Source organism: Cygnus olor, chromosome 2 (assembly GCF_009769625.2).
Source record: "Cygnus olor isolate bCygOlo1 chromosome 2, bCygOlo1.pri.v2, whole genome shotgun sequence".
Lineage (NCBI taxonomy): Eukaryota > Metazoa > Chordata > Aves > Anseriformes > Anatidae > Cygnus > Cygnus olor.
This window is the reverse complement of record NC_049170.1, coordinates 119,381,490-119,397,145: the sequence shown is the minus strand read 5'-3', so window position 1 is coordinate 119,397,145 and position 15,656 is coordinate 119,381,490. Positions and strand designations below refer to the sequence as shown.

General features: G+C 36.2%; 1 protein-coding gene across 3 annotated transcripts in view; it reads left to right on the top strand.

Moving 5' to 3' along the window:
* The window catches only part of TCEA1 (transcription elongation factor A1), a 28,077-nt gene extending 16,065 nt beyond the window's left edge, over positions 1-12,012 (top strand). For 2 of the 3 annotated variants that reach the window (XM_040550434.1, XM_040550436.1), the window contains 7 exons: positions 3,783-3,870; positions 4,860-5,008; positions 6,603-6,659; positions 7,195-7,349; positions 9,522-9,668; positions 10,573-10,644; positions 11,711-12,012. In XM_040550434.1, the coding sequence (XP_040406368.1) occupies positions 3,783-3,870; positions 4,860-5,008; positions 6,603-6,659; positions 7,195-7,349; positions 9,522-9,668; positions 10,573-10,644; positions 11,711-11,719 (677 nt within the window). In that variant the 3' untranslated portion in view covers positions 11,720-12,012. The remainder of the gene's footprint in view (positions 1-3,782; positions 3,871-4,859; positions 5,009-6,602; positions 6,660-7,194; positions 7,350-9,521; positions 9,669-10,572; positions 10,645-11,710) is intronic. The other variant, XM_040550435.1, reaches the window with a different exon arrangement.
* The last annotated feature ends 3,644 nt before the right edge of the window (positions 12,013-15,656 follow it).

Sequence of the window (15,656 nt, the reverse complement as noted above, 5' to 3'; positions counted from 1 at the left end):
CCATACTATTTCTGATGCAAACCAGGATGCCACTGGCCTTCTTGGCCACCACTGCTGGCTGTTGACCAGCACCCCCAGGTCCCTTTCTGCTGGGCAGCTTTCCAGCCACTCTTCCCCAAGCCTATACCGCCACATGGGGTTGTTATGACCCAAGTGCAGGACCTGGCATTCAGCCTTTTTGAATCTCGTTTGATTGGATGTGGCCAGTCCTGCTGCACAGCCTTCCCACCCTCAAGCAATTCTGCCTAACTTGATGTCTGCAGACTTGCTGAGGGTGCACTCATCCAGATTATTGATAGAAATGTTGAACAAAACTGGCCCCAATACTGAGCCCTGGGGGATGCCACTGGTGACCAGCCGCCATCTGGGTTGAACTCCGTTCACTATGACTCTCTGAGCCTGGCCATCCAGGCAGTTCTTCAGCCAGCAAACTGTGCACCCATCCAAGGCATGAGCAGATGGTTTCTCACAGAATACTGTGGGACACTGTCAAATACTTTACTGAAATCCAGGTAAATAACATCCACAGCCTTTCCCTCATCTACTAAGGTCATTTTGTCATAGGAGATCAGGTTAGTCAAGCAGGACCAGCCTTTCATAAATTCATGCTGGCTGCATCTGATCACTCAGTTGTCCCATATGTGCTGTGTAAAGACATACAAGATGGTTTGCTCCACGACCTTCCCTGGTACCAAGGTCAGACTGACAGACCTGTTATTCCCTAGGTCCTCCTTTCTGCCCCTCTTGTAGATTGGAGTAGCATTCACTAACCTCCTGTTAACTGGGCATTACTATAAATTACTTTGTTATTTAAACAAGGAAAAAAAGCCTTTTTTTATGGCCTTCTGAAGCTGCAGCAGCTAAGACTGAAATTATGCTTTTCACTCCTAAAAGCGATGACAATTTCAGTTTTTCTGAAAAAAAGAAATTTGGGTAAGGTTTAATAGCTGAACGGTTTAAAAAATAATCATGCCTCTTTAAAGGAACTTAGAATTATAATTTAAATTCTCTAAATATTTTTCTGCTTCTATAGATTTCCTGACGTGAATCATGTTCTCATTTGAATTTTTAAATGTCTTACACAGAAAGGCTGTTTTTTCCCTCTTTCTTTGTTAGAATTTCTGTAGTTGTCTGTAGTTTCCATTAGCTGTCATTCTCCCTTTGCTCTTGAGTCTGACCACTGAATGTAAAATAAGTTAATTAGAAGAGACTTCAGTCTCTCAAGGTTAACTTTTTTGTCCTCTCCCCAAAGGATAGTTGAAATGCTGTCTAGCAAGCTGTTAATTGCATCCTATTCTTTTGTCAGTACAGTATTTAATAAAATAAAGTGTCCTTGCTCATGTGTGAGTTTAAGAATAAATACTGCTTGACACTGAATCCCCTGTCCTTGGTACTTTCCAATATATGACCATAAGAGTGAATGACTTAGAATATTTCTACTAAGCAGAGAATATTGTTAACTTTATTTTCAGATTACTGAAGTTGGACTAAACAGAAATGAAGAAAAGATTTCGAAGAAAAGATTTCTGTGAAATCTGTGTAAACTCTTCTCTAAGTGATTAAAGATCGTGTAGTTTTGAATGCATATTTGTTGAGGATGGTCCAGTTGTCTCGACTGGTGAAGTTTGATGTTGGTTTGAGACATACTTGGTTAGACTGGTCTGCAGGTGTAGAAAGAGACATGTTTTTACCTCTTACTTTACCCCTGTGCATCACGTATAGTCTGCCCTTCATAAGTGAAAGAAGCAATCAGGGTATCAATAAATGTTCACAAATCATAGAACCATCGCATAGTTTGGGTTGGAAGGGATCTTAAAGATCACCCGGTTCCAACCCCCCTGCCGTGGACAGGGACACCTCCCACTACACCAGGTTGCCCAAAGCCCCATCCAGCCTGGCCTTGAACACCTCCAGGGATGGGGCATCCACAGCTGCTCTGGGCAACATGTGCCAGTGCCTCACCGCCCTCTGAGTGAAGAATTTCTTCCTTATATCTACTCTAAATCTCCCCTTTTTACATTTTAAAACCATGCCCCCTTGTCCTATCACCGCACCCCCTGACAGAGTCCCTCCCCAGCTTTCCTTTAGGCCCCCTTTAGGTACTGGAAGGCTGCTATAAGGTCTCCCTGGAGCCTTCCCTTCTCCAGGCTGAACAGCCCAAGCTCTCTCAGCCTGTCCTTGTAGGAGAGGTGCTCCAGCCTCATCTTTGTGGCCCTCCTCTGGACTCATTCTAATACTTCTGTGTCCTGAGGCTTGGGGTAAATGGTGACCCCAGGATACCTGCTGATCTGTCGGTTTGTCTTAAAACCTCTGACAAAAATGATCATGTACTTAAGGTGAGGGTAAATGAGATAGCATGCCTATATAGAATATTTTTAAAATTATATATTATGTGTTTGTTGCCATAGAAAGTAGCCATGTCAATATGCATGTTAAAATGGGTTTTGTTTCCTTTCTCTGTGCACCGTGGGTGTCATAGCAGAAAACGTCTATAATCCATTCAGCTTATAGCCTCATTTGCTTACTTAGTGATTTTTAGTGAGGAAATCTTTAAAGTTTTAAGTTCTTGAAGTCTGGGGCAATATTCTGGAGAAGTATTTTGTGTATTTGCCTAGTTCCCATACTGTTTTGTAGGCATCTATTTTTTGAGGCAGCTGGAGACAGAATACTATGTGTGTGCTTTAAGTGCTTGAATAAGAGACTTGAATCTGTGATCTATACCACTAAGTTCCCACGAGATATATGGGAATGGGGTTCTTTTGGAAATGAGGATACTTTTAGATGCTTAAGCAAAGGTGTAGATATGTGGTTTGGGGTATCTTTACAGGAATGACTGAGCCTTATCAGATTTCCCTATTTTGATCTGGTTTTAGTTCTTTTTAAAGAAGTTTGTGATCAAAATATTAACGGTCTATAGAGTTAGATGTATAATGCCAGATTTATGAGGGCTCAGAGAGAGGAATTCACAAAATCTAACTTTAGGTAGGTGACACAAATCTTTCTAACTAGTGGAGAGAGTCAACCTTTCTGAAAGCAAGTCAAAGCTGGAGCTTGATTTAGCCACTCTGAACTGCTCTTTACAATAAAAAGGTGTTCACGAGGCTGAAGATAAGTGTTGTGATTGCCCTTTTTAATAAAATACTGTTCTTATTTTCTGTGATGTTATCATCATTAAATACATCCTGTGTGGGAAAGGCAACTTTAAATCTTTTAAAACAATATTCTAAGAGCTATCACAGAAAATACTGTGTGCACATCTGTGAAACTCCTTCAAAACCTTTATATTTTTTGGCAACCATAGGTAGCTTTTACCCTACAGTTCCTTTCATTCAGTGTTTTAAATATAATTGAATAGAATATGAAACTGTGAATATAATTGAAAAGAATGGCATGCGTTTAGTAGGAACTCGTATTTAAAACATGGAAGATGAACTTCAGAGACTTAATGAAGTCTCTGTTTAAGAAGTTTAAGAAGTTATCGTGTGTCTCATGCAGTAGAATTGACAAAAATAAATCATAAAAGTTTATATTTTCATCATGTCTTCACTGTCATTTTAAGCAGATACTGGTCTTGACCTGAAGTATCTAAGTGTTAACATATATTTCATTTGCTGGGTTGGTGAGGGTGTTGAGGGTAGAAAGCTGTTTCAGCAAGAGAAGGTCAAATCAGAGAGTGGGAGCTGATAGCATTTCTAACTGGTTCAGAAGAAACCATCAAAGATACTCTGCCACTGTTTTAAATCAGTTATTGAGTAAAGGTTTCTCATGTTTTGTATTCCCAGATGGACCTTCAACTGATAAAGATTCTGAAGAAAAGAAAAAGGAGCCTGCATCTTCCTCACAAAACAGCCCTGAAGCAAGAGAAGAAAGGTACTTAGTTCTTGAGGACAAGTAATGTCACTCAATATAAATTGGCTTTAACCTGAAAAATCAACCAGTGTGTACATACATTTAAACGGTGGCCCAAATTTGTCATATTAGAGATAGCTGCTGGCATACTAAAAAAAAAAAAAAGACACAGGTCAAGCTATGGCCAGAATATTTATTGTTTATTTATTTAATCTATTTTATCTGTCAGATACTTTCTTCTCTCAATCCTAGCACTGAGCTTTGAGAACCATTAAACAGCTTCCAGTTATGACTTTGTGGTAATTACATATGCTAGAGGTTTGGAATACTTCTTTTGTCTGTTAGATTTTGTTTAATAAACAGTCTTGTTCTACACCTTTTTTAATAACGACAAAATGTATGTTGTCAGAAAGATGAGCCCATGTAAATGACACTTGAGGAGCTAATGAGTATTTGCAAAATAGTATCAACAAGTCTAATTTTTCTGTGTGTTTCTGTTTGTAGTGACTCTGTTTATGAGCCATTTTCAAATTGAAATTTAACTTATAATCATTTGTCCCAGTGTGAATTGAAAACTGTTTTACAGTTTGCAAAAGCGACCTTAAACTGTAGTACCACTTCAGTACACTAAGTGGAGTGGATGCAATGCACTCACTGCAGACTGAATATTAGAATGGTATTTCTTCACTGTTTTATAAAGCAAAGTTCCATGAGGAAAAAATGGTTTCATGTTAATGTAGAGAGAATTAAAACTTATATACCACATAATGGAATGAAATACTTGCTGTGTCTCTTGTGTGAAATACCCTGGCTAACATTCTAAGGACATTTTAAAATTTTATTGCCTCCAGAGCTATAAATAGCTTTTAGAAAGTGACCTGTATTCTCTCTTTTTTTTTCTTCAATATCATCAATGGATATGGCAAAAGATCTGTGTTTTGCCCTAGAACAGAGTCATCTGAAGGAGGAAAAAAATATTTAATACTAGTTTTCTTTTTGCCTTTTTCTAGCAGTTCAAGTAGCAATTCCAGCAGCAGGAAGGAGGAGGGTAGTGCTCCCTCAAATTCTTTCATCCCTTCTTTTCCTCGAGCTCCAAGCACTTCAGATTCTGTACGAGTGAAATGTAGAGAAATGCTCTCTGCAGCTCTCAGAACAGGAGGTGAGCTTTGTAAACTATATTTTCAAGTTTAACTATTTCCTTTTTCATTTCAGTCCTTCCCACTCTCTTCTTCCCCTGCCCTTGTTTATTGTATTCTTTATGTCCTATTGTGTGTACATACCCATAGGCCAGTTCACCCAAGCTGCAAGTAACTGGGTAACCTTGGCAATATGGATATGTATTGAAATACTTTTTTGTTGCTGGTGATACGGGACGTTTTGTAGCTTCTGTTCAACTGATATCTTGCCTAGTGTGGACCTTCTTTTCAGGAAGTTATTTCCTCTGTGATGCCTCATTTGAGTCTTTTAATGGAAGCTGCTATTTTTTGTCTTATCTGTGACTGAGAGTGACACTTTATACACGACTGCCTTCCTTACTCCAGAGGTCCTGTGAGCCTTCAGATTCCAATTTTTGAAGGTTGCCTTTTTGTTTTGATTTAACCTTGGAGTTTCACTGATCCAATCACAGTAAGATTCTCGCATTGTTCAGTTTTCATGCCTTACGGGCATCTGTAAATTGCTTGACTGTTACTGTTGTGGTTTTTTTGTGTGTGTGTGAGTGGTGTTTTTTTTTCCCCCCATCATGTACACTTGGATGCTTTTAAACTGGCAAATTGAATGAGATGCAAATAAAAAGTTGGACTCCTCAGAATGACCTGAATTCTTTCTTGTGGGTCCTTCTCTTCTACCAGAACTTATGACCCACCTCTTCTTCCTCTGTTCTTAGCTTAGGGGAACCTGACACAGTGTGAGCAGACTTCTGAAGTAATCTTTTTTACTTTTTTCACTCTTTTGTTCTTTACTTTTAATTCACGTAAATTTCAACACAGACAGTAATCAAAGCTGACTAAAGATCTTGAATTTATGGTCCTCTGTATCAGTAGTTCATAGACTTTAAAAACAATTGTAACCAGAAAGTTGCATATAGCATCTTAGTTTTCATAATTATATGTACTTGGAATTTTATCTAGGTTTCCAAGAAGTCTTTTCATAATGTTACCAAGATTGCTATGGTTTATTTCTTCTAACTTGCATGTTTTATGACCCTTTGCAGCTCTGCATTTTTTTAATAATAATATTGTTTGTTATTTAATTACAGTGTTTCTAATGAAATCCGTCTCTTGCATGCTTGCAAAACATTGCATGGCTTTTGTTGTGAGCACTGAAAGAATTGATAAAACCTGATGAAGAATATTTTCTTTTTGTAATAACCTATTTTATGCACAGATGCACTTTGGAGATGGGTAGATGCCAAGCCTAATAGAAGACTTTTTTTTTTCTGTGTAGCTAATTGGTTTTTATTACTACTTGTGTTTGCAACTAGACAGAAATTTTTGTGTGTGAAAGATACAAGGCTATATTCTACTTTTTTATAATCTTCTATTGTTCTTCATTTCGCTTATTTTTCTTCAAAGTAAAGTTTCAAAATAATAAGATTTTAGTAGATTAAATTTTCTGTTTCAAAAAGAAAATTCACTGTGTTTGTTTCATAGTTTGTTCTATTTTGATGTTCCGAATGGACTCCCAGTGATATAAAATTCTGCCAAGATCGTCAGAGCGCTAATAATTAATATTTTATTTTTTGTTTTGCTCAGATGATTACATTGCTATTGGTGCTGATGAGGAAGAGCTGGGTTCTCAGATTGAAGAAGATATCCTTTGTTGTGCATCTGGGTGCTTTAGGATAAGAGAACATTGATAATCTTAAAAATTAGTTTATTTGATCTGTATAGTGAGTATTTTATTTAACTTAGGACAAAACCAAGCAAACTGTGTTCAACACATCAGTTCAGAAATTCAGCCACAAATATACCACAGCCTAAACCACATACCTTAAAACCTGTAGGTTTTTGTGTGTGTGTGTATGATTTTTATTCTTACATTTTATACAGAAGTTAATTCATCCTCAGCATGAGGTTGAGGATCTGGACTTAAATTTATGGCTGATTTTTGAGAATTTTGATTAAAATTCTATTAGCACCAAATTCACATTTCGCAAACCGTGTGCTAAATTACGATTATGCTTTGGCAGGACATGAACTACTGTCTGCTTTGTTGAACAGGAAAGTAACTGTTGTTTGGAGGTGGGGGGAAGGACTTAGTTTTAAAAGATTGCCCCCCCCCAAAAAAGAATATTCTGTAGTGCTGTTTTACTTGTTAATGTTTTGTTCCTTAAATCCAAAGCACCAATTTTTCAGGAATTAAAAAACACTGATATGAAATACAAAAATAGGGTACGAAGTAGGATAGCGAATCTCAAGGATGCAAAGAATCCAAACCTAAGGAAAAATGTGTTATGTGGGAACATACCTCCTGACAAGTTTGCCAAAATGACAGCAGAGGTAAGTAAAGCATATGTCTTGAACTGTTACCCTGTTGGACTTACATCCTGGCCACGGAAGCAATTAATACAAGCTCTTTGTACTTTTGAGAGGCTATGGCTTGTTTGTGGCTTTCACAGTCTGAATTATACAGGGCTTTATTGGTGCAAAGCAAATGGAAGTGTTAACTGTGTTAATGGTTCCTAAACATCTGATTTTCTCTGTGAGTCAGAAGACAGGTAAGCTGTCTTGCAAATTCTCTGAAACAGAATATTGGGCAGTTTTTGAAAGGCCACGTGATATATCAGTGATAGTGTAAGTTCAGGAAGATGTAAATAAATATATCTGGCTAGCGATTTCAAGCTGTTAACCAATTCACGTTTCTGGATATGTAATACTACCATCTGTGTTAGCCTGTCTTGCCATTTGTTTTTCAAATACTAACCTCTGCTGTTATACCCCTATGCATGGGATAACACTGTGGTAAAAATCAGTCCCTCTCCTTTTGGTGTTTTCAGTGTTGATTTAAAGCTTATCTCAAATTTGACAGATTACTTGAAATGATTTTGAAGGAAACTCTTCACAATAAATAGAAAGAAGACATAAATGATGGGGTAAAGAAGCTAGGAGAATTGTCCTTTGAATCAAATTAAATTTATGTTATTGAAAGAACATTTCGAACACTTTAATAGAAATTCCTGTTCAGATGCTCACTGTCTTTATATTTATAAATCAAAACAAATCTAGGAAGTCTGAAGTAAAAAATTAGATGTTATAGGAAAGGAAAATAAAAGCGTGGTTAACATCTGATTTCAGTTTTGTAGTTCTGCTTGTAGAGCTTTAATATCTCTATTTTGCCAGGAACTTGGGAAAAGCATCCACAAATTTATGTTGCAGTAGAAGAGCATTGTCTGGCTTTGCTCTGACATACATCAACCATTAACATTAAACTTACAGTTTCTTTATGAATTGCAATAGAAATGGGCTATTGATGATAACTTAATATCTATTTATATTTACACGATTTAGATACAATGCCTTGAATTAAGAAGAAAAGCCTGAGTAAAATAAGTTCCAAGTTTCTTTGAGTATTAGTTCAATTCTTATGAGGTGACAGATAATTAGTAATAGGCATTACAGTTTACGTTGTCCTACAGTGACAGTGCTGCAGCACAACTAGATATCCGGTCTGAGCCTTTATTTGGAAGCATATTTTGTAGAAGCCACTTTGAAAACGAAACATGGTCTCTGGTAATCCAGGCTCTCAAGCTAACAGAAAAGTATTAAATTTAGAATGTGATTTTTTTTTCTTTTTTCAGATGGAAAAACATTTTATCTAAAACCAGATCCTGTGCCTGTTTGAAAAATGATCATTTTGGTTTTTTTGTGAGGAACAACACTTCTGTTCCTCCCTGTTTTCTTCCTGTGTTCCTGATAGCATTGATTCCGTAGCAGATTTTTGGACTTTTTTTTTTTCTGTGAGTTACTGCCTGGCATCCAGGCTTGACACAAGGTTTGTCATTATGACAAGGGATGTGTCTATTGTGCATCTAACAGAGGGTTTGTGGCGGTGTATGATAATAAGGGAATGTGCAATTTAGCAAACGGTTTTGAAGTGCAGGCTTGATGAGGTGTACGATTTTTAGCTTGGGAAGCATACTTCCAAGGTTAAAAGTTAATACTAAGATTTTGGACTTCTGGTAACTTGCAGTAAATTATGGCAGAGTTGTATTTCTCAGTACAAATATGGAAATAGTCAAGATGGTGGAAATTCTTCCTACAGTCATTATCGTCTGTACGTCAATGAGATAGTTATGCAAGGATCTAATCTAGGGAGAGGACCTTTTTCCTTACCTCAAGAGACCTTTTAAATCCTCCCCTACCTTGTATCTGTTATACTTCTGAACTTCAGAAATGTGTCTTTATATAAATGTTTCTAGGTGTTTGAACTTTTATTCAACTGCATTAAAAAAATATTAAACCTTTTGTAGCTTGTGTTCTGTGAGACATTCCAACTTAAGTTTTGTAAAAGCAATACTTTGTAGAATTACTTTGCCCTTTGATAGAGCAGTTATTCGTGTATTCTAGATAAGAAATGGTATGTGCATTTAGAATTGTATGGTTTGCATGTTAGTAATGATTTCTTTAAAACAAAAACTCCCTAGTAAACTCTCTGCACTTTATCTATAACAGGAAATGGCAAGTGATGAGCTGAAAGAAATGCGCAAAAATCTGACCAAAGAAGCTATCAGAGAGCACCAGATGGCTAAAACAGGAGGTACCCAAACTGATCTGTTTACATGTGGCAAGTGCAAAAAGAAGAACTGTACCTATACCCAGGTATGTGGCTATTGAGGCTGTTCATTTTCCTTTTTCAAAGCTGAAGTCCTATACATCTAAACGTTGTCAGAGAAAAAAGTTGTAATTACAAAATGAACATTTAACAAAACATTAACAAATCACAAAATATGTGGAGACAGTTGGATCTACTTAGATGTGCTTACATGAAGAATTTTTTTTGTATTAATTTACCAAAGATTGTATTTAAATCTAAGCTGAGTATTTATATAGCCTGAAATGCCAGTTTCTTTGCAATGCTGATTTTTTTGCTAATTGTTCTGATTGCATTTAATAACCTGGTTTTATGTGAATGAGAAATAATTTACTGGTTGTAATGTATAAACATTTTTTCTTAACAGAGGGAGTAAATACATGTATATAACCTGCCATTTGACTGATTTTAGTCCCTGATTTACAGTTGTTCCGACAACCTTTTTCTATTTTAATATATGCACAAGAAGTGCTTTAATTTGCTTAGCAGTGCTGCCGGGTGTGTAATTTTGATCACAGGATCAGCTATGTTTATAATTTAGTATTGTATGTTGGTTGCTTTAAACAAAGCTGTGTTTCTATCAGGAGACTTTTAAGCCTTTGTATCAGTAAATATATGTAAAGTTGAACTGCTTTACTGCAGTTTTTTGTCCTAGAAGTGTATGAACAGTTTTGATGTTGAAATAGGTATTTTAGTGCTTCTAAATCTGTCAAAACATAAGTTTATGATCGCTTTGCAGTCCAAACAAAAAAAAAAGTCTTCTATGGGTACAAAAAGTTAACTTATATTCTTAATCCAAATGTATTTACTTAACGTTACACTTTGATTTTAAACCTTTGCATTGAACACATGCTAACAAAGGTTGAACATACTAATTTTCCTTTTCTGCTCTGGCTCTTGCCTTTGCCAAAGGTTCAAACACGCAGTGCTGATGAACCTATGACAACATTTGTTGTCTGTAATGAATGTGGAAACAGATGGAAGGTAAGACTATTAGACTGTTCTGCATATCTGATAGTAGACAGCTGGGCTGTGCTTCATTTTCTGTTTTACAGTAAATGGCAGTTGAGTTTCTATTGACTTGTGGTTGTTTCTTAATTCAGTAATGATGTTATATGTTGATATTGTGAAATAGTGTTAGGTTGGAAAACTGTGACTGAAGGCGTTGAGAACACACAAGTGATTGGCTGGGGGTGGCTAGAAAAATCAGGATATTGGCGTAGACCTTGTGACATTTAGGTACTATGCTTTGCCATACAGAGAAGTGGCAAGTTAGTCACTGTGTTTTCTCATTCTTCACCCAAAGATATTCCTACTATTTTTAATCTCTGGTTTGATGGGTGGAATAGACCTTTTTACACCTTGTGTTGCTTTTTTCTTTTATTTTTTACTCTGAAAAGAACGGGGATAAAAGAGATGACTGCTGCCTTATTTCTGTGTCAGGTTAAGTGTAGGACAGTGATAATTTGCTTTAATTTTTTTTAAGATCAGGGAATGGGGATTATAAAACAAAAAACTTCTCAGGAACAATGGTAGTCCAATAAAGTGGAAAAACATATTATTGGAATGAAAGCCTTTACAATTCAGTACTTAAGATGTGATAGCATGCAATATGAAGCAAGGCATCTTCATTTTGTTAGTCTTCTATATTAAGAATGCTGCAGCTCTGCAGAACCATTTCGCACAGCATACATTAAGATTACGGCTTAAAAAAATCTCTTATGCATCTTCTTTTATGCATCTTATTACTGAATACAGTTCAAATCTGTGCTCCGAGATACCTAAATAATTTATGAACCTTAGAAGTTGTTTGATGTGTCATGTAGAAAAAGTGCATTTGTCCTTAGAACCCTTTGCAAGGTGGCAGCTATGGAAGTCTCTGTATAAAATGCTTGAGTGAAGGAATGTTTGTATTATATAAGCAAATGCTTTAACGAGTAATTTCCATATCCTAACTATGGATATGTAACAGTCATATTACTGTTTCTTCTTGCAAGGATTTAGAAATAAGCTGTATGAAGACCTTATAAAGTTTCTTTTCTTTTGACAGTTCTGTTAGAAGAAGAAATTGTCAAGACATCTGGACCAGTATGAAAGTGGATTTTGTAATTAGCTTTAAAAACTAGGCTAAGCATCTAGCTTCCTGCAAATGAGTTGTTTTTCTTTTTTTTTTTTTTTTTTTTTTAAAAGCAGCATACATGCCTGAAGTTAGCCTTTGTTTTGACACAACCATCATTTCCTTAAATGCCTTCCTATAGCTAATAGTCGGTAGGGCCAGGTTGCTCAATTGTATGGTGAATGTTAAAATATTTTTTCATTTTTATAAGTAAGTTGACATTAAAATTTTACCAATTAAATATTTTGGTAATGGGTTTGGTTTTTTTTCTTATGTGAATGATGTACTTACTGTATGTGCGTGTGTATATATATTATATAATATATATATTATATATATATATTACATTCTGGAACATACACCTTCTTCCGATACGTATTTTACCTCTCCACATTTGCTCGGTTGTAAGACTGGAATTTGCTTCTTGCTGCTGTATTCACTAATTTTGCAAAGAGTCAAGGTACCTGACTGAATTTAATTATGTTGAACCTGCTTGCTAACTGAATCTCTGGTGTGTACATACCAGTTCTTAACTTGGACTAAATTTCTGGTCGTGGGTTTTGGAGCTTTATTAATGGATGTGATAACCTCTTTTGTGATGATTGGTTAAGCTTGTTTATGCAACCAGCTTTGATCAATGCAATTTATTTTATTGCCCAAAGCATGTATTTTAGATGCCATCAGTAGGTATTATTTCTAGGAATATCTTAAAATAGTCAGTGAAATCTGATTTGGTTGTTCACTTTTCCTTATTGTGCTTGAAAACCAACTTTGCTTTAGATGTTGCATATAAGCAAAGCCATTCTGTTGTGGACTGTCCTGCTGACACCAAGCTGACCAATTCATGACAAGATAAGATGGCCGGGAAATTAATATTAAATTCACGTCATATGAATGGCATTAATTTTGTTCATGAACTGAGTTTTGAGATGTTGAATATCTGATGTAAATCGTAGACCTGCAGGCAAGAATAAATTTTTTAAAGCTACGACCTTTTCCATATGTGGGATGATAGAAATACCCGTTTGCTACAGCCTGCTTCTTAACGGTGCACATGGTTAGAAGTACTTTCAGATTCACTTTCCACAAAAACATGTCAACATCTTTAGAAGAGATGGAGATCTCACCCTATACCTAGGTCTGTGTTATCTAATTTATCAAAGCCTGGTGCTGAGGAGGTCCATCCTGACAGTGTATACAGAACTTGTGGGGAAGGGTGGGGAGAGTATGTGCAGTCCCTGGAGAATAAATTCATTGACTGTAAAGGAGACAAATAAATTTTGGGGGGTGTTTTTTGCGTGATGGAAGCAGTCTTAACAGGAGTTTGAAATAATGTGACAACTCCTGAGCTTTGCGGGACAAGAAGTGTTTGGTAAATACTTCATAGAGCAAACTTTTTCAGTCAGTTCATTCAAGGAAGAAAAAGTGGCTTTTCTGTTCAGAGGAAAAATGCTTAAAACGAGGTTTAGTTATGGATCTAAACACTTTTAGGCAGAACATTGTTCAGCATTTCAAAGTTTCTTCCATAATTCTGTATAAAAACATGTTTAATTGAACTTATTTGATAACACAGCCTTAATCTGGAAAACATTTATTTTTCTATTAGCAGAATGGGTTTATTTTCAGCCTATGTGTAGGACCTTTGGCAAGAATGCGTTTTAGGATATATTTAGATGAATAATTGATTTTTTTTTTTCATTTGTTTAAGCAGCTAACTAATTGCAGCTACTTAATATCAGTGCTTTGTTTGGGTGCATTTCTAAAGGAACAAATCCAAAAAATTATGTTAAAAAGGATTGCAAATTGGATGACAAGAAGACCTAAATTTCTGTTGCTGTTCAAAGCATATATAAAGGACAGGCACAAGTTGGTTTGAATAAGCTTCCTCGTGCTGCTTGTCCTTTAATCTTTATGCATATCTGTGACATGTAAGAAAATCCCTATTTGAGGAAAGTATGGTAATTGTCTTTCTGTACTTACCAAATTACATCTGGACTTTATTAAAAGAGCTAGAACTGCGATACTGCTTTCTTTGTTGTAGGTGTATCCAGCAGGAGTTCAAATAAAACATTTTTTTTCACCTAACGTTACCTTACAGCCGTGGTAGCAGCTTCACCCCTCGCTCTTGGTCTTCACAGTAAAGAGGACAGTTTCTTTCTTGCAGGAGAAGGGTGAAGTCCAAGAAGTAGATCCAAAAGAAACCATAGGTGCCTAAAATCTCTTCATGCTTCATTTTGTTTACCCGAGTCCGAAAAGGAACGTGTTCAGCAGTGAGCTTTGGATGCACATCTGTGCAACAGGTGTTTCAGTTCTCCCAGGCTTATTCCTCTTAAAGGTGGAGTGAGAAAAGGTATTTTAGAAGTGCCGTCTTCATGTTTTTGTTTGAAAGGCTTTAGGTTCCCACTGCTCAGAAAACACTCCTGGCTTCTGGATCCTTAGCCGGAAGGCATTTCCTCATACATAATTCTGTTAACATGCACAGGAGAATGTTGGGGTTTAAAATTATTTTGTCCTGACCATCTTTTTGATGTGTCTTCTGTTTTGGTAGATCATCGCTAGTCTTGACTTTTTTTTTTTTTAAAAAAAAAAAACACAAACATTTATAAAGCTTTGGGATTAGTATAGAAAATGTGGGATTAGTATAGAAAATCCTTTATTATTGTCATTAATATGGTACTGATACCATTTATGGCAGAATACTTGTGTGTGTTCTCAAGTACTGTTTAGAGCAAACTCGTTTAAAAATGACATTGAGATAGACAATCACTGATCACTTTCTCTGTTTCAGCTATTCTTTTTGATCAGGAAGAATGCATGATGTTTTTGTGATCAGTTATATATATATAGTAGAATGTTTTGGGCTGTATTTTTTTTTTCATTTGTATTGTGCTAATTACTTTGGAATGTAAAGGTCAGTGCAAAGCATAATATGTTGGCTGAAGGAGCCCATACAATTTTAATACTACTTAGCAGGCTCATGGAAAAAGCAGTCTTTAACAGTATGCGTGTTCGGTGGGAGCTACTGGTTTGTAAAGAGCAGACATTGAAGAAAATAGCAGTGGACTGTAAAGTTGTTACAGCTTAATGATATCCTGCGGTTAGGTAAATGCCAAGGCAAGCCAGCCATGCTTATTTTCAAGCTAGGATAAATCGACTTTGTGGTACTTTTTTACTTTATGAATTATAAATAATATTTTGTGTCAATATCATTGTTTTCTCCTCCAATTTGTATAACAGCATCTCCATTGTAACGTTTCAATGTAATTCACATTTGCCCTGAGAAAAGTTTACGCGTAATTAGCAAGTACGTGGTAATGAAATATGGTTAAAAACCTGTCTTCTGTGGGTGGGTTTTTGCTTTGCTCTTTTTTTTCCCCTTCAATTAAATCCAACATTAAACACCCTCAGAATAATGTGGTTTAATGGAGGGGTTGTGTATTTTTTAAGAGATCCTCTCATCAGGATACCAGCGTTCTGATAGGGACCAGCATTCTGCCACTTGTGTTGAGTGTAAGCGTAACTCTAAAACGTAAAGGATAGATGTTGAAGATTTTTAAGGAAGGATAGGCATTGCAAACATCCACATGTTGTAATGCAGAAGTAACATGAAAACTAGGTAATTTTAATTGCTCAGATATTATGGCACATGGAAAGTAAGTTTAGAAATCACTACTTTTTCTTTTAATGGTCTGATGTTAGCCATAGAACTGCCCAAACCAATATAGTTTTCTCTCCCCTTTAATTTCAGTGCATCTCTTTCAGGACAATAGAATATATTGTCTGCTGTAAAGCACGAGTGTTCAGTCTGTCTTCCAGCTCTTAATGAGGTATCTTTGCAGGGAAGAGAGATAATTTAAAAGAAACTATATCATCCATCTCA